The sequence below is a fragment of the Diplotaxodon limnothrissa genome, linkage group LG1 (genome assembly GCF_057381915.1).
Source record: "Diplotaxodon limnothrissa isolate DT_005_m linkage group LG1, D_limnothrissa_male_GT1.1, whole genome shotgun sequence".
NCBI lineage: Eukaryota > Metazoa > Chordata > Actinopteri > Cichliformes > Cichlidae > Diplotaxodon > Diplotaxodon limnothrissa.
The window spans coordinates 18,183,252-18,206,251 of record NC_140596.1 but is presented as its reverse complement, the minus strand read 5'-3'; the positions used below and the strand labels follow the sequence as shown (position 1 = coordinate 18,206,251).

Below are 23,000 nucleotides of genomic sequence, written 5' to 3'. Positions count from 1 at the left end.
GTGCTACGCGGTAACCTAATCAGAATGTTTGAACCCCGGCCAGAGTGGCAACATAACCAAATAATAGCAAGATGAACCTGCAATGACCTGCATCCCAGCGCACAGCAGGGCACACAGACGGGGGTGATGAGCAGGTCTGGTTAAACACACCGGATCACATCCCGAGATGTGTTTGTGCGCATCAGAGTATGTGTGTGTGTCTATGTGCATGAGTGAGTGCCTGAGCTTGAGAGGCGTAGGCCCTCACAGGTGTCCTAATTCATGAGCAATCGCAACTCATGAATAATTAAACGCGAAATGCAAATGTGCTCCTTTGATCATTTACATTCATGTCTAACAGCATTAATTAATCAAACAAACCTTTTCTTTTTCCCCAGTGGAATAGTAGGAAAAAACCCCACCAGCAGTCAGAGCACAAAAACACTTAAACACATGTAGGCAGACAAATATACGAAAAAGAAAATCCACACAGTAAACAAGTTCACTAATCACACCATTTAGCCACATCTAAAGAAGCAAAAATTATGTATATTCAATTTGTAGAGCGACTCAACCTTGTGCCAACCACTCGGTTAAGATGAGTAAGTATTCCTGCATGTAAACGGACTCTTATGATATCCCTTTTAGTAGCTACACCTGTATGCTAATGTGGTTCACACAAAAACACAATGCAATTTCAGCATAAGCTCTTTGGTAAGCCATCACCTGATGTATTGCTGTGATAGTAAGTTAGATGCTACATCTAACTCACAGGTCCTGCAGTACCAACTGCTCAAATATGCACACGAGCATAGTCACCACCAACCTATAACTGCATGCACAAGCTCGCACAGCATGACACAATTCAAACAGAAAGAGAACTGAGACTGATTCTCATGTTTAAAGTGCAAAATTCTGTTGTCAACAGTTGGCTCTAACGGATAACCTCACAACTGAACACAAGCACATGCACAGAAACCACAGCTGGCTGATCAGGATTTCATAGGCTTTTTGATATGCCCACTCTGTGAGATGGACCTTATAAACAGACTCTGTTCAGCTGACCTCTTGTTTATAGCAACAGTATCATACACAAATGAAAAACTCATAAAGCAAGAAACAGATCTCCCTCCCTCCTCTCTCCCATCTTTCCACATCCTGTCTCTCAGATTTTCTCAATTATTGGTCGTCTCCTTTGCTTAACCTCCACCCTCACCAAACGAACTCCTCTCTTTCGCTTAATAAGCCTGTTTGCATGCAGTGCACACTTTTAAACAAACACAGACTCTAATGCATACCTAGCCAGACTCCTATAACTCTCTGCTGGCACCAGTCCCCTCCTGTCGCACCCTTCTGTCATCAATTCCTGCTCAGTGATAGAGAGCGGTGCATCTGACTTATGGAGGATATCAATATCTCAGACATAAAATGGAGAAGGGAAGGATGGACACCTCAGGCTTCTTTTAGGATGCCTCGTAAAGCTAAATGATAGTTGAAGGGGATGAGAGACTGAAGAGAAGGTGGGGCAAGGGAGGAAAAGCGAGTGGTGGTTGTTAACGTTATGGCAGGAGAGGCGTAAATAAGGGAGGTAGAGATTTACAGCGTGCGGGTGACGTTTGAGAGTGAGGTGTTTGTTGAGTGGTGACAGTAGTATTAACAAGGTTACAAAGGACTGAGTGGGTTCGCTTGCTGTTTGCATGTGTGTAATTGGCGATTTACGTTTGAGCACAGTTGACAGTGTGTATTATCCAATGGCTGATCTCACCAAGGGATTTATGTTAACAGCCAGCATTCGAAGTGTCTAACAGTAGGCTGTAAATAGCTGTCTGTCTCCAGTGACATTGCCAAAACATCCATAAACCTGTCACCTAGGACAGTTTCAGTCACATTCGACAGGAAGGGCCAAGCAGCCATTAAACTATCAGCTTACACTGAGAAGGCAGGTCTGCACGGTGGCGTTGGGGGGGTTGTGCTGCAAGCATTAATGAATCTACTAGAGCATTTAAAATAACTGCAAAATAGGCGTTTTACGAGGGTGGAGCAATGTGTGTATCTAAATATTCATAATATGGTTGAAATGGACAAGTTGACACCGGCTGGAGTTCTCTGCAGGCTGTTAACAGATACAGCACGCTGAACTATGGTTAGCCCTCTGACTCACACAGAAGTAACTGCACCAACACATATGTTTGATAAGTACACACGCACGCACGCACGCACGCACGCACGCACGCACGCACGCACGCACGCACGCACGCACACACACACACACACACACACACACACACACACACACACACACACACACACACACACACACAGGTGCTTCAGAGCGAGGTCAAGCAGACATTGTTGAACTAAGAAGAGGATCAATAGTGCTCTGAGTGTTTGTGCACCTCTTGCTTCCCTCCCACATTTTCTTTGCTCATTTGCAGTCTTTCCACCTCTTTCTCTCTCTTCCTCTTGCTACCTTTATGCACATATACAATGCTACCAGTATAGCACACATGCAGCAGAGCAGCAGCCATTACTGTACAGCAGGGCATTTCTCATACTACTGCAATCCTCGCTATGCTCTCTTACAACTGACTGCTTTACCATCTCTGCTGTGTGGTATAACTGTCACCACTGCATGTGTGTCTGCGTGTGTTTCTGGATGTGTCCCAGAGGCTGTGTTCATACTACTGTGGGAAATCTATGGCTGGTGACTCCAACTCACTGGCACCCTACTAGCAATAGCCTGGATGTGATAGGCAGATGAAAAGAGAACAAGGCAGTGACAGAACGACAAGCAGAGAAGAGGCAGAGAGAACATGTAAAGGACAAAATGCTTTCTTCCCTAGTTGGGAGCATCTCATTTTTTCTCATTAGGGGAACTCATCTGAGCTCAGAGGATAAAAGGAGGACTGATAGCCGGTCTTTCTCTTTCACTCCATCTCTCCTCTTTCTCTTTTTCTCCTACTGTGCACATGCCACCTAATTAATTACACCCTACCATTGCATTGCTACAACAACCACTGCCGTCTAATTAACAGCAAGCCTCAATCATGACCCCACTTCTAGGGTTCTGGATCTGTTTGTGTGCGTGAGGTAGAGAGGTGGAGGAGGAGTACTGTAAATGTGTGATACGCTGTAGGGAGGATGGCAAAAAACAGCAGGCAAAAGAGAGAGAGGGAGAGAAGGGTAGGTTGATTAAAATTTAAGATGAAGAAAGAAACAAATGGATGACACATAGCTTGCAAGAAGCGGTGAGAAGAGCTTAGTTAAGACAAACCATTAATAAGAAGACAATTATTTAAATATGACAGATGCTCAAAAGAAGAGAGCAGAGATGGGGCAAGATAGATGGCGCATCTCCTCCCCAGTCCCAGCTGGATTTTATCAAGCAGACTGGAGCCAGCGAGGTTGGTGGGGAGTTCCAACTGTGGCGCGTTTCACCCCGGATACGTCACTACCAATCCCCCTTGAGCCTGCATGAGCCTGGCCAGGCCTTGGTGCTGCTTAAGCTTGCCAGACCAGGCTCATCGGCTCCTACCGGCCCAAACACACTCATACTGATTTTATCAGAGAGTTGAATAGAGCGAGGCAGACACTCAACACACATCAGCTGTACAAGCTGCAAACCACATATGCTACATGTAACGTCCCTGTGGTTTAATGGTCTCCAAAAAGAGATGAAGAGAGAGACGAAGAGGGCGGCAGCTGTAATTTGTTTAGTGTATGTGAATCGATTAGAGTTAGGGTCGTATTATTCTTCTCCCACGTCACACACAAGAGAACTGAAGCCCAGTGGAGCAATCAAGGGCTTAAATGGAGTTATGCGCACACACAAACACAAACCCTGGTTTCCCGAGTGTCTTCTAAACAGTTTATGCAGAACATGAGGCCATACGTATGGTAAATGAGAGGTGAAAAAAAAAAACCCACCCCAGAAACTGATGAGGGGGGCCACACCGGATGTAAATGATACACTAATGGGAAAATACAGTTAAATGTAGATAACCAACAGATAAAAATGACACCATAATTAATATTAAGGTGTCAACCTCGCTTTATTAATAGTGTTAAAGCCATTTTGAAGAGCCAAGTAGACTTTTCTTGTAATTACATCCAGACATATCTAGTGTTGCTCCCAAAAAACGTTTGTGCCTCATATTACATCGTAAAAAAGATCCATGCAGTTATTTCATACATGTTGCTTATTTCAGTTTATTATACAATAATTATTATATAATAATAATGCAATGAAAGCTAATATTAATTTTAAGAATTTTTTATGTTTATATAGTATTTATGTGAAAGAAACCTGGACAGGATAATTTAATATAGTTTATGTATTATGTATTTTACCATTTTAATATTAGCATAAGTGCAGTCAAAAGGAAATGCTCATGAGAAAGCAGAGGTGGATATGATATTATCTTGTCAATAACATTTTGACAAATGCAAAATAATAAAATAACACAATATAATAAAGTCATATTAAATATTTAATCAAACTCACTTACATTACGTACATTACACGTTTACATTTTTACTCTTGGGCACCATTATAAGACGAGTTTACAGTCTTTCTTTATTTTCATGTACAGAGTCGTATAAAGGCGAAAACGTGACACATATATAGTTTCACTAGAACAACATAAATGGAAGATATAGAGGAGGATAGGAGAGGGAGGAAGAAGGAGAGAAAGTGAAACAGAATGTACTAGTAATGGGCCAACGGCAGAGAGGAGAGGCCATGTTCGCTGTCAGCCATTAACATGGCCAGGACTAAATTATTCACTGCACTCTGTCACCTTACACAAGCCTGGGCTAACACAGACTAAAGAGGGCTGTGTGCGTATGTGTGTGCATGTGGGTGTGTGAGAGTGTGCGTGTGAATGAACTGTGGCTGGCAGGAGGTGGAAGGGAAGGATTCCTTTAAAGAAGGGGCTCTGTAATGCCATCCTGTGGCTAGAAGAAGAAAGACTATGTACGAGCTTTTTCAATTAGAGGGAGCACACCTACACAAGCATTCGCAACCATACACCAGATCAAGAACACGCCTTTATGTTACTCTGAAAAATGTGCATGCAAATAATATACAAGTGCTAACCTTCTCTTGCCCTTTGAGTGTACGACAAGCACACGCAAATACATAAACATGCAAGCACAAACACCGCAAGCAAAAACATTTAAAAAAGACACGAAAGAACAGAGAACTGTTTTGTGTAGAGGAAGCTGATTTCCATATAGCCTGCTGGTTTACTAAGGAACAGGAGAGGGTGGTTAGGAAAAGCAGCTGGGCAAACAATACAACCTCACCTGGAGTCATTTATATGGATTGCTTGTGTGTCTGTGCCCGTTTGTGTGCGTTATGCCTATGTGTGTGAGGGTTTGTGTGTTTGGTTGTTATGTCGAGAGGGGTGTCTCCTGTTGCTGCTCTTCTTCATCATGTTCCTGAAAGTGCCGTTGGCAAGGAAACCGGGGAGAGAGAGAGAGCAAGCGCGAGACACATGAGAGACAAGTCAAGGAGCACAGTTTCGGGTAAGAGCAAGACAAAATGGGGAACAAAAGGCAGACAAATGAGAGAGGAAAAATAAAAGCAGAAGATCATGGCAGAGAGTGCTGGTGGTTGTTGGAGCAGTGGGGCTAGAAGAAGATGGAGGAGGGAGTTACAGAGGGGAGCCAAAGAGCATGTGACAGTGCGACCCATGCCTCCCACTGACAAGCTTTATTACAGTCCCACCTGCCGAGAGACAGCAAAAAGCACTTAGTCTCAGCCAAGTCGCCTGACAGCAGAGGACAGTTCGAAAGGAGGGAAAGAGAGAGGGATCAGAGAGTGGGAAGAAAGGAAGGAGAGAGGCTAGAAGTGGAGACATGAAGGCTGGATGGGAGAAAGGGATGATTAAAGTCATGGGGTTGCAAAAAGGGCTGGAGAGGAAAGGTGATATAAATAAAGGTGACACACAGAGAAAAAAACATGACAAAAGCCCAAATAAAAATTAATTCAATATTGTTATTAGATGACCACCACTGGCAAAAGTACACTTTAATGAAATATTTTCATCTATAGAAAACATCCTCACTTTTTCTTGTACCCACTGTGGATTAATTCCAGCAGTGTACTTCTTTAGTTGAGCTATTACATTGCTCGATTTTCTAATTTTTCTCCCATGTTCTCGATAATGTCGGAGGGCACAGTGGTGCAAAGATGATTACTGTCACCTCGCAACAAGAAACTTTTGGGTTTGACTCCACCGACTGGCTGCGGCTCCTCTGTATCCTCCCCCTGTGCCTGTGTGGTTACTCAGCTTCACCCGAGAGTTCAAAGACATGTTGAGTTAACTGGTGATCCTGGCCATAGGTGCAAATGTGATTGAGAATGGTTGTCTGTCTCTCCGTGTTAGGCTCGGTGACCTGTCTAGAGTGTACTTCCTCCTTTTCTTGCCCTATGACAGCTGGGATAGCCTCTACAAAGCTTGCTGCCAGTTTTTAGCACATCAGGCCTAATCATGCTTGAACACCTGCTTCCTTTCTCAATGTGAGGTCAAAGGTCAGAGCCTGGAAGTCTCTCACTAAGCTGTCTTTTTTCTTCTTTTTTTTCCTGAGCTGTCTTGAACGTTGCCTGATGGCTTCCACGCTGGGCCTCCACCTCACATTAGGTGGTCTCAGTGTGTAAATATAGTATATCTTAATACATCTAAATATATTTTCTCTCAAGTCCAAAAAAGGGAATCACAATGTTGACAAGCAGTACTGGCAACAGGTTTAGTTACTTGAAGTTAAAAAACAACACTTTCAAAAACAACATAAATTTATTAATTTTTTTACTCAATAACATGGGGTTTAAGCTTTTTGGATAAAAACTGGCAATGCATTTCAACATATTGTAATTGATGTAGTTTAAGGTCATTTTAAAGCATTGCAGATCAAGCTTTACAAATCCTTTAAGACCAGCTGTGGTGAGTGGTATAATAGTAGAATATAGCAAGTGCCTGTACAAGAAAAAAGTTAAGCAAGGGACTTTCACCTTGGAGAGAAGGTGTTGAATCCCTTGTGAAGCCAAAAGTTAGCCTATCTGTTGTGAGGCAGTCAGGCAAAGAGACAGGGAGAGAAGAGAGCTGCAGAAGAGGGCATACTGGCAACAAGCTTGTTGCAGGAATAGTTGATGAAGACACTTCTTTATCACTCTTAACTGTGTCATTGTCATTGTGCAGAAAGAATGTCAGATTCCAAACATTGCCTCCCCGATGGTGTTAGGATAGCAAGGTAGGTAGGAATATTGATATATGCAGTATAGAGCTAAATATCCACCCAGAAATAACAATGCAATTTTAGATACTGCCATCATTTAGTGCATCAGCTCACATCTAATAGAGCTCCAGCCTGATGATGTATCTGCTGATGAGCTATGGCCAAGTAATGACATGCTCCGAATCTATAGGTCTCTTCCCTAAGTCTACACTTTCAGGCTCCCAGGCTCTGGTTGGAAAACCACAGTCACTAAATCAAACCCATCCGGAGGGAAGAGGAGAGAAAGTGAGAGAGCGATGGAAAGAAAGAGACGGTGAATATGGGGGGAAAAGGGGGTCAACAGCCCGTTTCTCGGCCTTTCAGGGAAAGGAATGTGTTGGAAGGGATACAAATCAACCAGGAGTGACTGCACAATAAGGTCAGTGTGACCAGAGGAGAATCCCGACACAAATGCTCGACTTGCATATATACACGCACAGGAGCAAACACATTAAACACACAAATGCAAACACAGTGAGTGATTGAGTCGGGGCATAAGCTCATGCCCACCATGCGAGTGGCTAATAACCATGGCATGTTGCCAAACCCACTGTCTCCTCACTAATTCCCCCATGCACGCCAGCACTGGCGCCACACACTGCAGAACAGGGCTCTGTTTCGCAAAAGTTCTATGATCATTACTGAATTACTCAGATACATGAATGAAAAAACATGCAACACACGCCATCCAGTTTGCAAGACCCTGAAGAAAAGATAATGAAACAAACAATGAAAACACTGTGAATTAATATTTGTTTATTGAGACTGCCTGCTCTCACTTAACACACACACACACACACACACACACACACACACACACACACACACACACACATCTCAATGCCCACTCTGATGGGCTGGAAAAAGAGGGCAGAGAAGTGGCACTTTGCCAAGTGTGGTGCTGCCAAGAGACTCAGTATACCCCAGTCTCCAGCGGCATTTTAATCACACACACACACAAACACACACACTTTCCCATCTGCTGTGCTTCATAGAAGCGGTGGCAAGCTTGTCACTGTCATTTGAAGTTGTCCCACCCTCCCATCCCCACAGAGGGGGACAAAAGAGAAGAAGAAAAGAGAGGGAGCCGAGGAGGGGGAGCAAGCAGTGGCATTCCTCCCCATGCTTCCTCTGTCACCCTCCAGTCGTCCTCTATTGAGCGCATTCCTTGCTACCACATCTTCAGCTCACCATCCTCTCCTTCCCCACCCCTCAGCGCCTCAGTCGTGTAACCTCTTTGCTCTCTTATTCCTTGCACTGCTCCTTACATACACATGCCGATCTGTCCACTGGACAAAAGATGGGGGAAAGTGCAGCTGTAATCATCTTCTTACAGCCGGCTTTGTTTAATGTTTGCATGTGTAGCTTACTGTGTTGTGGCATGACTGTTTGAGCAGTCAACCTGCTGTCTTCCCTAACACTCTTAATGTGGAATGTTAACCAGACACAACAAGCTCAGTCTTTCCAAGCAGATGCAAGTGGCCAAAGACTGTTAAGTACCCACCCTCTGTGCCCCAACCAGTACCCACACCCTACCTTCAGGGGTGTTCCATGCTCCCACTGTGGGTAATTGTGATTGTATTGAACTGGCCAAAAGCCAAGTGCACTCAACTGCCAAGTCTGCCAAGTCCAGCTGTGCTGTTGCGATCAAAACACACTCACAGCTCATCTCATGGCAATCAGCATGCGTAATTCCCTTGTCAAAATATACATATGTACACAACAACATGAAGGCATATGTTTCTGAATGGATTTGTTGAGTGTGAAAAGGACAGAAGGCTGCTCTGACACAGTGGAACAGAGCAGAGTAAAGGCTAACAAAGGCAGGAATCAAAGACGCTGTGAGACGGATAAATGCTCCAACAGTTGAGATAAAGAAGAGAATAGCACCACAGATTCCCACTCCATATACCCTTACTATTATATAGGCTATATAAGTCCTGCGTGTCACTCCCTCTATTAGAAATCTGTGCAGTTAGTGTAGCAGGAGGTTTACCTTTGTCCTTCCTCACCACTAACGATGTATTGACTGTGTAGTTGCTCTGAGTGGGTTGTGAAGTATTCATCAAATCAAGGGTCCACAAGCATGAAGCACATCGTGGTCAGCCCAGTTCAAACCCTCTGTTTCCTTCCATATGAGGGTTCACTGCAATGGTTTTGAGCATTTGAAATGAAAAGTGGCTCCTTCTGAAATATTTCTGACATGATGTGACCGAGCAGAGAGTGCAGACTGCAGTGGACAGTAGGAACTGTCTCAGATCATCAGTCTATCGCTATAGCGTCACTACGGTTGCTGCATGGGGACATTTAATGATTTAAACCCTACAGCCTTGTGATCATGACTGCCTGTGTACCTCTTTACTCTATTCTGTGTGAACACGGAAAGCGTGTCTTGTGTCACGTTTCTGGCCCGAGAGAAGGAAATGGGCCGTGTCATGTCAGTGTGAGCTGCAGCGCAACACGCATGATGAAGAGGGCTTAAATAACTCATGAAAACCCCGTTCTCATACCACAGTAGACCACAGGGAGGATCATTCAATGTTACGTGTGTGTCTGTAGATGTGAGGTCCCCCCCACCCCTTGTCATGACTGTTTAGCCAAGTGCCTTTGTGGTGGTGCTACAGTGTCTGTGTGTTTAGTTAGAAGGAGAGCTTTAGATGGTTTCTGTAAACGACAACAGGGCACTCGTGGCTAAACAGAAATAGCCGTGGAAAAAAGAAAGCGAGGCCTGAGCAGGAAAGAGCAAAAGAGAGAGAGAGAGCTGAAGAAAGCGACAGTGGAAAAGAGGAGGATGAGATAAGAAACGTACAAGACGGTGATGTTTATTAGTGTAAACATTTCCATAAATAAAAGAGAGAAGAAAAAGGGGATTTTGCATTCAGTTAAAAGGCAGTTTGGCTAAACTGATGAGAGGAGGCAGCCAGCACTTTCTACATAAACACACTGAGCTCCAAACCCCTCTGTTGTGATGGCCTCCCCCAGGACATATAGTCACAATTTTTTTGTGGCTGTGCCTGCTTCATCATGACATCTTCAACCTCATTTTCCAGCATTACTTTAGCAGTCCCATCCTCTTAACCCTCGGGTCAAGCACCACTTAAATGCACTATAAAGGAGATGTGAACTGATGCAAAGCATACAATTTCAATAACTGATTGAAAAGTGTATTTGATTAATCTATCTAGAAGTAAATTTTCAAGTTAATAACAAAAAGGGTCTTTGTAAAAAAAAAAAAAAAGGTGGCTTTGTAGGTTTGCATTGCTGGTGATTTGGAGCAGCTGCTATAAAACAATGCACTCAAAGGATGGTGAAGAGATCAAACGCCTGGGACATTTGCAAAACAAACTGCAGACAAATCATCTTCACGTCCCATAATCTCACTTGGCAGATTGTATCGATAGATATTTGTGATGTGACACGATGGAAAAGAAGCCGTTAATGTATGACGCTTGGTGATACGTATTGTTGGTATACGGATGAGGTGAAATGGGGCTGTAAAGTGTAAAAAAGGCAGAAGTATAAGAGTACATGGTGGGACAAGCACGAAGAGAGGAAGTCAAAAGTAATTTTTGTCACTTTTCGGTTAGAGTGTCAGAACTGCCAAAGATCTCATTTCATTCACTCCGGGGGTCTCACCACTTCCTGTGTTGCTACATAGCAGGGTCACACAGATACCTCACACAGGAAAAAGTAAGCACAGATAAGTTGCTTACCAAGTAAAGAGTATATATTTCGAGGGTGTGGTTCATTCTAGCTGCAGAGTGTTTACTACTGAATGTTCTGAGTGACAGACTCTCGAGTAGTTCTGGCCACAGGAGACACACAGAGACAAGATCAACAAATGCAATATTAAACATATCAGTCAGTCAGATAATACTGCTAATGGCTGGAGAATGGCAAAAGGAAATTCGATTGAACTGCTTTATAGTGCAGTAAGCTCTGTAAAATCACAGTAGTGTTAAGTGAAATGCTTTGAATCACAGATCCCTGGTGCGTAAAAGACAAATAAAAGGCTTCAGTGTTTTAAGCAAAACAGAAAAACAACAAAGAGAAGCAATAGTGATGGAAATAGGGAAGACGGAAGCATAAAACCAGTGGAACAAGTGGGTTTTGCAATACTCACTGGAAAGCTGACGGTCTGCTCTTTCTGCCTCCAAGGTCAGTGGCCGAGGAGGAGTGTAGTCACCTGTAGTTTGTGAGGGCCCCGAACCTGCGTCCACTTCCTTACTGGCTCCTGCTGCAGCCTCAATCACAGTACTACCCTGAAACATAGAAAGACTGTTAGGGTACCGAGGTATAAGAGGAGTTTATTAAGTCTAAATACATTTCCTGGAATAACCATCAACAACAACTCAGTTTAAAGATTCTCCTCCTGTGAAAGTCACAATATGAGAGATGCTGTGGAAATGTTTGCAAAACATACTTGTTCTTACTTTATCAGGGCTAAAGCAGAAATACTGGTATTGTAATAAACTTTAAACAACAACAAGAGATTGATGGTGCAAATATAGCAATTAACTGCAGATCTATTTTGACTGCAAACATTTTTAGCTGCTGTCACAGCACTCAGATTTCTGCTATAAAAAGACAACAACCGAAGGGGGATGCAGCTCTGGGTGAAGAAATGTCCCTTCCCTGAAGTGACAGAGCTACAAAACAGAGAGACAGACAGACAGAATCAAAGAGCGAGACAGAGGGAGACTTTTCCTGACAGACCAAGTCTGTTTGTACGTGCTCTACTCTGCCCCCTTCCACAGCTGAAAGAGGAAAGATGGATGAGACATCAGCAGAGAGACAAGCTGACCATGAAAAGCAGAGGGAGAAGCAGAGGGTGGCTGTCAGCGAGGTGAGAGAGAAGAGTGGGAAAGACTTTAAAAAAAAAAAAAAGAAAAGAAAAAAAGACCATGATGGCAGGGGAGGTGCAGCACATCTTAAGACAAAAAGGCACCCTGGGCTTATGAAATATACATAGCTCTCAGCTGGAGACAGAGACACGGAGCGACAGAGCAGAGGAGGGCCCTGAAGACTGACGAGACTCCACTACCCCTCCTAAACACACACTGCTAAAAATAAAATACACAGACACATTCCTAATGACTTCTCATGAGGAGCCGGGGGGAGTAGTTAGAGTCTCTTTTTCCTCCTTTATTTAAGTGTGTGTGCTCGCCTGACTGACTGCATGTATTCACAGACATTTGTTGATGTTTGTGAAACATCAAGGTGCGTCAATGCTTCCTCCTACAGTTACAAGTTGAGTGGGCAAACCCAAAACGGTAAATATGACACAACAAACTGACAAGTGCTTTGGCAGTTGGCCTGTATGTAAATTCGCATACTGGTCAGGGGATTTTTTGTTAGCTCAACCGCTTCTCTCAAATCTGCCCACGGGCCTTCTTTTCAGGCCCAGACAGCTGCCTGTGCCACACTAGCAGTTAAAAACCATTTCAAATACACCTCACTTAACAATACATTCACCCTTTGTTCAAGCCAATGATTCACCTCTCCTACGCACTTTTGGTTATGGATATGCCACTGAGGTATTAGGATTCTCATCCCATTGTATTTTTGTGCACCTGTCTAACCTGCAAGAATGTCACTGGGTATTTTGACTTCTTTGCTGCTTTATTATATCTTATCTTAGCCTCTTCATCAGGCATGTTGGGTATGCTTTAAGGCTCTACACACCTTAAAAGCAAAGTAAGGGGGAGGACAGTGCAGGCAAATAGTCATGTCTGAGCCCGTGGATTAACTCTACTCCAGACAACACACACAACAAACATGCTCACGTGTTTCCTAACCTTTTCTGCCACTCACTCTCTTTCATCAGCCACTTTGGTGTCTTTTTTTCTTGTTTAAAAGGCACAAGTAAATGGCTTATTTATGAACTCCCTAAAGTGGATGTAAAACTATAAAAAAAGAAAGGAGAAGGGCACAGAGAAGCAGCTAGCAGGGCATGAACTTTTATATCTAGTCAAGGACATTAGCCTACATAATTTAATTACTCAGATATTGTTTCTTTTCTCATCCGCTAAACTGGATGGCAGGAAGCAGCACTTAAAAATCCAACCCTCAAAGAAAAAGCCAAGATAACAGGACTCATTGATGCTAATTTAGATGTTGGCATCAAAGGCTTAAAATGGCTCAGTTAGACCCAAAATATTGGGAAGCTATATATTTTCACAATGTCTTGGTGACACAACATAATCCTGTGACAGCAGCAGAAGTGCTTTCATACACAGCTATAAGCTAAGCAAAGTGTTACCTTCTCAATGACTAGCAAATAATGTAGCGATTCATGATTTGTTCTTAATCCGTTTAATGTGTTGGCATGCTGATATTTGTTAATACATATTAACTGCAAAGTGCAGCTAGGGCTAAGGAATTCTCTGTGACACATGTCTTTGTTTGTTCCCAAGGTGTCACACAAATTGAAATGATGGGAAATTTAAGAGGAAGACAATTGATTGCACATCCAACCCAACCCAAGCAAAAGCTTAATTTATTTTTACAAAAACTACAAGTAACTACCTCTTAGTGCCTCGCCAACTCCATCAATCACTAAAACAGTAAATCTGAATCACACATTTATGCTGCATTGCCAAAAATAAGAAAGATGCATGCACACTTATGTTGACATATGCTTTCTGAATAGACCAGAAATAGACCAAGGCCATTTAAGATGCAAAGCAGGAGTCAGGAGGTGAAATGAGAAAGATCTACAGAGGTAGTACTAATTGAGGTTAATTCCAGAGTTCAGCATTATCTCTCTAATCGGTAAGGAGGGTGTTAGTAATGGATGATGTCACAGGACATGGAGAGAGCCTGCCAGCACAAATCACTTGCAGTGTGAAGTATAGTACGCCCTCCAAGGATCACAAGACATTAGTAGCTGAGAGCAGATCTTGATAGGCAGCTAAAGATAAACAGTCCAGAGGGTACGCAGGCTTACATGTAGAAAAGTGTGCATGCTTGTGTGCCTCTATTACTGTCTTAGAGAAAAAGGCTTTTCAGTCAAGAGAGCCACAACCTCTGCAGTTATCTGCCTGTCTTAACCTACATATCACCTGTCAGCTTCTAAACAGCGTTCACAACCTCTTGCACGCATCCACTCACCTTGTTCTAGAGTCTGTATCACTTCTTCTAAGTGAGACGCAGGGAGTGATGAGGCAACACATGTGCACATCACTCAAAAAGACATTTAGCCTTTGATAATTACTCTCTGTCTCTCTCATCCACACTCACTGTGGGCTAACTCAGGCCTCTTCGGCGAGAAGCACTTTAGTCACGTCCGCACCATCAATACTTAAACCCTGCACAACATCTGCAGTTCAGCACCTTCCAGATTCATTAAGGAGGAGGACTGGGGGGGGGGGACCAAAAGGATACGTCAATAAGCAAAGCTGGTGTGCGCACATTTGTGTGTGTGTGTCACCAGGGTGCAGGGCCATCCTTAAGCACTGCTGACAGTCTAGACAGGAAATACACTTGAGGATGTCAATAAGTTAGTCAGCGGGAATGACGAGAGATCAATACTAACACAGGATGATGTCAGTGGCTGCAGATGAGATCACCTGAAGCATCAGGTATGAGGATCGACATTAGATGTGGCTTGATATAAAATTAATGGTATTATCACATAGTGTGAGTAAGAGAGAAAGTGGGTGAACATCATTTTTTCTTTTAATTACTCATGACATGCTAATCTACAAATACATGAAGATATAACTGATACTGAATCCAGACTTTTGAAAGACTTTCAAGTAACTGAAGAAGCTTCTCGGATGAAACTCAAAGAAGTCCTGTCGCTTTTCTTTCCAAGCTCTTTAGACTAAAAACACAATTCCACTTATTGTCTTTATTACCCTGGCATCACCGGTTAAATCACAATTGTGTTGAATCGTTAAACTTTCTAGAGCAAAGGAAATATTTCATATGAAAATGCCACGGATTAAAACTTCAACATTTTTGGGAATCAACACCTTTAAGTTGCATAAAGCGATTCTCCCTTGAGATCTGTGAAAACGATGAGATGATGCTGATTTCACCCACGGGACATGACTGCTTTATATCACATTGCCTTTCTTGCCGTGGCTTTTGGCGTGAGTGTCTGCGTGTGTGCGCACGCCGCTCGATGTGTGTTTGCGTGTGTTCTCAGCTCTACTGACATTTCCTCAAACGTGGTTGACATTTCCAGGGGATTTGAAGACTTGATCCCTTCTGTGTTTGAAGAGCTGTGTGCTGCCCTCCTCACAGCACCGAAGGAAACGCTGCAGCAGAGCCAGCAGCATGCCCTGCCTTCAGGGCTTTAGTCTACAGCATTTGGAGCGGCCCGTCCTCATTCACCCGTAGTGTGATCAGGAGAAGACCTGCACTATACATTGCCTGCCTTTTAGAGACGACTGGTTCACTGCTTGGTCTTTTCCTTAGTCTTGCTGTTTTCCCCTGAGGTGTGGAGTGTTTCTGCTTTTCTCAACTGAGGCAGAAAAGCTATAAGCAAAAGATATGAGAGAAGAAAGTAGATAGAGATAGTGTGGGAGGGAGTGAGAGGGAGAGAAAACAAGAATGTGTGATGGAGAGAGGGAGAGATCCGTTTCTCCTGCTACAGGCTGGTTAGTGGAGCGAACTGACACAGACTGACATCTCTCTTCCACGGAGACTGAGTTAAAAAGAGCTTGGCTACTCTTTGTCCATTACTCTCTCTCACTCTCTCTCTTTCTCCAGCTTTCCCACTTCTTACTCTTTCAGATGTCCAACCCTCTCTCTCTTTCTCCTTCTCTCTCTGACCACCCCGAGGCTCCCGTGTCTTGCTTTTTCTGCCTGGATGGACTGTGCAGCAGTCCTGTCCTAGCCTGGGGCTCAAATTACACCCTACCGCCCTGTGTTAGCCTCACATGCGCGCGTGCACGTGCACACACACACACACACGTATGTACACAAGCAAAATGCACAGAAGCCCATACGGTAGCTGCGAGGAGGCCCAGGGCCCAAACACAGGTCAGGGCTGGGTCAGTTAAAGGCAGATGGACAGCAAACCCAAATGAATCAAGCCTCACACCAAGTAAAATAAATTCATATTTGATAGTGTGTGTAAGTGTATTTAAACACTAATAAAAACATTGATCTTGTGGCATAATAAAAAAATATGCCTGATATTCAAATAACCGTGAAATGAGAAGACTCTATGTCAAGACCACGTCTTGCATGGTCAGTTCAAAGTCATCCTGTCATTACCACAAACCTGAAAACTGATGTTAGGTATGATCTTGGTCTCCTGTCCTCAGCAAACACCTTAAGCACCAGACTAAATCAGCATTATGTCTTTAACCAAACTACATCTTTATGGCGCACAAATAAAGTAAAAGTAACTCCCCAGGACCATAAGATCCTGTAGGTCAGATGATTTGTGTGTGTGTGCTGATCTGACCTCACTATCTCCCTGCCCTTCAAATGTCAGTGATGTCATGGTTGTAAAAGATGTGTTTCCTGATGGAGAGCGGAAGGGAAGCATTCAGTTGCTTCCTGGGTCTATTTGTCCCTAGGAGCAGGATGCAGGGGTACAAGTGACTCAATAACAATGTGTCACTTTATTGACCCCCATGTAGGATACACAGTATCACCCCCTTCAAGGCAAGTCATACTACACTGCTGAGCAGGAGCAGGGGAGCATTCAGATTTAGTGCTTATAGTACTGCATATATGGTACAGACAAAAGCATGTATAGTTTATTTTACTCCCTCCTGTTGCCCTTCATAGTTTATCTCCAAAATTCAAAGTCAAAGTTACAGTATTGCACTTCTATTTCAGTTATTTGAACTGAGGCTTAGAAAGGTTAAACCTGCAGTTAGGTCTCAAGCTGTGGGTTGAAAACAAACTAGATGGGTGTCAATAAATCAAGAGAAATGCTGCTTTACGGCAATGCAGTGTGTCCTTGAGTTAATGTATCAAATGCTACATGAATGCAATCCATTTTTCTTCAGCCTCAGTCACAATGCTCTAACAACAAAATATCATTCATATGCCAACACGCAAGCATGCACACACCCAGCTGGGCATAATGCAGGACTGCATCCTTCTCTCAAATCTGTTGGGATCTCTAGAAGGAAGAGGGTAAGTGCTATTGATTGGCTTCTTCCTACTTCAGTTGGCTGTCGGACTGAAAACAAGCTTGACCATTTGACAGTATACTTGTTTTTTTTAAAGTGTAGCTTAACTACATACACACTTAACGCACATGGAACTCATATTTCCATTCATCTAGTACAGAATCAGAATCAGGTCCCTTGTGTTTACATGAAAACAAAGTACTTAAAATTATGTTAAAATCTATTTTTAAGTGAAAGTGTGACAGAAAAAAAGCAGTTTGTAATCATTATATGAATAAATTTAATTAAGAAACCAGGCAATGGGCTCATGATCATTATCTACATACGTTTTGGATCAGGCTGTTCTTTAAAATCACATCATGAAACGCATCTATACTGCAGTTGCCTGTTCTGCTTGTATACAGGTACCAAGAGAAGCCAACATGAAGACAGACACTTGGGTCAATATAAAACACTCCTCTGGGCAGCACTGTGACATTATGAATAGAAACCTTTGGTGTTCGATGGTATTTTGATATGAAGCAAAACAAAGCTGCAAGGATACAAATCAGACAGAGATAAAGTCTATAAAAAGACACTGATGGTGACAGATAGGCTGCTCACTGTGGCTTAAAAAATCAAAGGGAGGGTTGGAAGCAGTGGTAAAGGGGTATGCACATATGTGGGTGGACTAATGACACTACTTTAAAAAACAAAACAAAAACAGCCTACGTAAAGAAATGATCTACAAGTTATCATTGCACACCTCATTGAGAGAGCAAGAAATTAACTGGTCTCTAAAACTAGCTTCCTAAAATAAACGAACTCTTTAGTTACATGTGCACAAATGCCTCAAATAAGATGTAAATAAAGCAAAAACCTTGTGAAAGCGAACAATCATCTCCACAACTGACTCAGCTGGTCAAATGATATACTGTGCAACACTGGAAAATTTAAGTATAACAGTTATATTAAATTACATTTAAGGTGCAATTATGACTCAGAGAAACAGTCAGCACATTCAGTAGTGTTGTAAAATCAGTTTCACTCTGTTTTCAGTCAAGTGAAGTATGCACAAGTTGTAAAAAAAAAAAAAAGAAAAGAAAAGAAGGAAAAAGAAAAGAACAAAACACAGTGATTCGATTTATCTACCCGTGATTTATCCCATCATATCTAAGGTTCAATATTAACCATGTTAGCATTTAAATGTCTTTTTTTATGTGCAGTCTTTATTGCACCATTTACTGGGAAATGTGAATGGCTGGTGTCAGCCAAAAAAAAACACCCACTGCTGTGCTCATATATCTGTTGTCAGGCGCCAAGAAAATATATACAGTAGGTAATATATACAGCAGAGCACAGCAAAACAACTCTATTCTCCAGAGAGAGAAGAAAGTAGGGAGACAGCGAGAACAAGATAGAGAGAGATATACTGATAGAAGGAGAGAGAGAGAGAGAGAGAGAGAGAAACACAAAGGGCTGTTTTCTGCTGGGTGGGTAAAAGTGTGTCCAGGGGGCAGCTGAGTGAGCACACACACAACACAAAGTCTGTCATTAGTTCCAGCTTTCTGCAGACACAACAAACCGTGTGTGTGTGTGTGCATATGACAGAGAGAAAGAGAGAAGGAAAGAGAGAGTGACAATGCATCCATGTGCGCCGCTGGGTATGTGTAAAGGTTTTGTGCATGTGTGTGGAGTTTTAGACATTGACAAAAGCCTGTGTTGTTGAGCTTGTCCTCTCTGATGTACTGCTCCTTCAGGATCACAGGCCTGTGCAGTCAATACTCGCTCTGCGTGGCTGTGCGGATGTGTGCGCGTTAGATTAGTCACAATCCTCCTTTCTCCTCTTTTCATCTTCTCCTCCCCTCTTCTCTCTCCATCCTCCTCTCAGTGTCTTCCTCTGACACTGCCACACACACTGCCTCCTATCTACCAGCTGCCACTATGCAGCCATTCGTCAGAGCTACGATTAGCGAGCGGAGGAATGTCATGTAGCTGCAGCCGACTTCTCACCCCGACCCTGACCTTTCACCTCTGGGTGACCCCTGACGACCCGGAGCAGGAGCAGCTGCTTTTACTCTGTGATGACATGCTCCATTAGGCCTGACACCTGCTGCTACACGTATCAAATCACTGTGACACACACACACAGTCTTGCACACACACACACACATAGAAACACACACACACAGAAATACATACAATTTGTACACACAAAGATGCAAAAAAATGGGTGGTAGGAGCAAGATTCACAACAGTTACTTATGCACAGGCATACACAAACACAATGGCCTTTGCACATGCTAATGTAGAAAGGCGGCCCTCTTATGGGATTACACAGTCATTACAGAGAGGGGGTCATGAGGGGCACCTGTAGCTGAGCGGCTCCACAGTCTATTAGGATCCAGTGTGTGTGAAAAACAGAGAGAGAATAAAAGAGACCAAATATGTAGTATATAAATTGAGGTATAAGCAGGACTAGAGTAGTGTTATACAGCCAACACTAGCACCATTCAGTGGGCACTGTGCATATGTTCAGTGTGCAATAAGACCTTCTTTGTATGAGTGAGTGTTTCTGTGTGTGTGTGTGTGTGTGTGTGTGTGTGTGTGTGTGTGTGTACGCGCCCATGTCTGTGTGTGGGCCCCAGGCCGACTCTGACAGCTCAGTGGTAGCCATCTGCTGGCAGTCACACCAGGAGAAAGCAACCGCAGCCAAACAATGGAGAGCAATGACAGGCCAGGATTTGTGGGTAGTTTTCTATATGTGTGTGTGCATGCATGCGTGTGTCGTGGGGGGTTCTGTGTGTATTTTAGTGTGGTGTGCGCGCTTTCCCTTCAAAGATCCAAATGAGCCCCTCTCTATGAGCATGTGCAGAGGGGCGTGGCTGTTGTTGATAGGCTGTCTCTGTTACCAGGCGATAGATTAACGAGCCCAAATGGCCATCTGAGGAGGATAGATAGCATGGGCGAGTGTGGGCTCACTTCATCTGCCTAGTCTATGTTTATATGTCCGGCCAACCCTTTTCTCTTTAATCTCCTTTATCACTCCATATCCTTCTCTGTGTAAGATTGAAGTTCATACATAAAAAACCCACAAAAAATAAAATGTTAGGTGGATGTGCACGTACTGCACTTTGGTGCACACATGCACAATTTACTCGCACATAACATCAAAGACTTTCTTTGTATATCCATCCAAAAAAAAAAAAACTGTTTGTCTCTCTCGCTCCATCTGCAGGTAGAGTGTCATCATGAATGTAGACAGATGGTTTGGTGTTGGAAGGAAGCTGGCTCCCTGGATTTGACACAGCAGTCTGAGAGCAAGCAGCATCCAGCTGGGTAGAGGCCTACACTGCCTTCTATAAAGAGCTTGCCAGGTGGCCAAGAAACAGGCTGCTGGGCTCCTGCAGCCACTACACGCATTACCCTGTAGTCACTATTCTGCTATTATATCACCAAACATGACACAGAGCTGTTTTTGACACAGACCAACAAATAAGTCAAGACCACAAGTCAGAAGCAGATAAACTGAAAAGCAAAATGCCAACATGGAGGGGAGAAATGGCTGATTATGAAAAGAATCCTTCTCCCTGCACTCCATTTGACCAAGTGCACTGTCTGTGTTGTGTGTGTTGCTTTGGCCATCCATGCCGTTGGATGGCAGCACTTCAAAGGCAGCCATCAGCAAGTTCCTTCTCTTCCACCTCCCGCTGTTGCTAGTTTGTGTGTATGTTTGTCAATGTGTGCATGTGGAGCAGTGCCTCCTGTAGCTGGGGGCTACTGGTGATCACCACTACCGCAGCGAGGCTGGCATTGCATGCCCGCTGGCACACTAACAGGGCACACCTATTTACACAAACCCAGACTGAATGGCAGGCATTGTCTGGGTGAGAATGCAACACTTAAGCTTCTGATTAAGGCAGAACAAAACCCTGAGGGGCAAGAGTGGTGAATGCAGGGAGGGAGAGAGCCAGAGAGGGAGAGGGAACGAGATGAAGGGAGGCAGGAAAGCGAGGCTCTATAAAGGGGGATCTCATCTACTGTAGCTGTGGGAAGGTGAGATAGGAGGGGGAATTTGAGAGAGGAAATGAAAAGAAGGAGGCGAAAAAGGCGAGAGGGCAAGAATTGGCAGCCATGTAAGGGACTCAGAAAGGCAGGCATGGGAAGTGAGAAGAAGAGGAGGTAGGTGAGGATGAAAAGCAGTGGTAGGAAGGGAACCAAGAGGGAGGCAGGGAGGAAAAGGGGTTGTGGGGGGATGAGCAGGGAGGCAGGCTTAGGAAGAGATAAAAAGACAACACAGAAGGAGCCAAGCAGTGAGGCAAAGAGGGAGAAGACAGAAGGAGCTGCTGTCGAGGTATCCTCACTGATAAGGATGAAGTGATGTTGCCCTATAATAGCAATGAAAATAGACAGATAGCGCCCTCCAATGGTGCTCGTGCTCTAGTAATGCACTCTAAATCCTGCCCCCTCTTGTTCAGGGACTGTACTGCAAATAAACAAGAGTAGCCAATTCCAAATCAATTAAAGTGGTAACACAGTCATTTAAGCTGCTTTCTAGCTGGTTCTCAAACTTGAATTTGACACCAAGGATGGATGATTTAACAAAAAAGATGTAATATTCACAGAAAGCATGTAAAGCTTCTTCATTCAAAACAGTTCAGACACACATGAAATTCTCTGTTTATGCATGTGTGTGTGTGTGTGTGTGTGTGTGTGTGTGTGTGTGTGTGTGTGTGTGTGTGTGTGTGTGTGTGTGTGTGTGTGTACAATTAGCAGCACCTTGGCAACGTATGGGCAAAAACAGAATGCGTACGACAAGGGGTGAGCTACTCCCTGAATGTGTGTGTATCCTAGCAACAAGACAGACGTAGTAGCAGAGCAGTGAGCATCTGGCAGCATGGGACACAGAGGCCATGACGGCTTTAACATGATGTGCGCGTGCGTGTATGTGTGTGCGTGTGTGTGCGTTTTACATTTAACAGCTGTTAAGAGATTTAGGTATGGCTGTTTGTGGACATGCTTAAACACTCACCACCACTGTGTCAGTTCGTCAACTGAAATATTCTAAGAAAATAAACTCACATGATGGCAGTTCTTGTCCATTAAAGTAAGCATTAAACATGCAATTGTGTATCTATTTATGTACTGTAATTAGACAACTTTAGAACCCATTGATTAGTTAGCCTGTGAGCATAACAGGCAATATTTTGGGGCTTCCTGTGTCGCCATCAATTAATTGCTGTACTGTCTACCAGTCACTGTTTTAGGAATGTAGTTTAAAAAAAAAGAAAAATATTATATTTTGTCAAATGAACTCCCTCCCCTCTACATCATGCTTACTTGTATGGAATCAACACCTGGTCAAACCACAAAAGCTTGATGGATAAATTATCTCATCCCTTGTCTAAACATTTTCCATATGTAGAATATATGCAGTGATTATTCTACAGACAACAGGAAATGGAAAACCCAGACTCTCTGCAGAAGTGAAATGGCCATGAAAATGTAATCTATTCTCTATGATGATTGATTAAATCCAATTTTGTAAGTATTTACCAAACAGAATGAAAGATATTTCACAAACTACGGTCTGTCTGTGGCAGCTGTTGTCCATGTGGATGTTTACAAAAAAAAAAAAAAGGAAAAATGCATGTCCATGAA

General features: G+C 43.4%; 1 protein-coding gene across 1 annotated transcript in view; it reads right to left on the bottom strand.

Annotated features, from left to right (window-relative positions):
• The window catches only part of gse1b (Gse1 coiled-coil protein b), a 168,361-nt gene that overhangs the window by 106,965 nt on the left and 38,396 nt on the right, over window positions 1-23,000 (bottom strand). Inside the window, exon 2 of the mRNA XM_085372779.1 lies at window positions 11,381-11,519. Coding sequence (XP_085228905.1) covers window positions 11,381-11,519 — 139 coding nt within the window. The remainder of the gene's footprint in view (window positions 1-11,380; window positions 11,520-23,000) is intronic.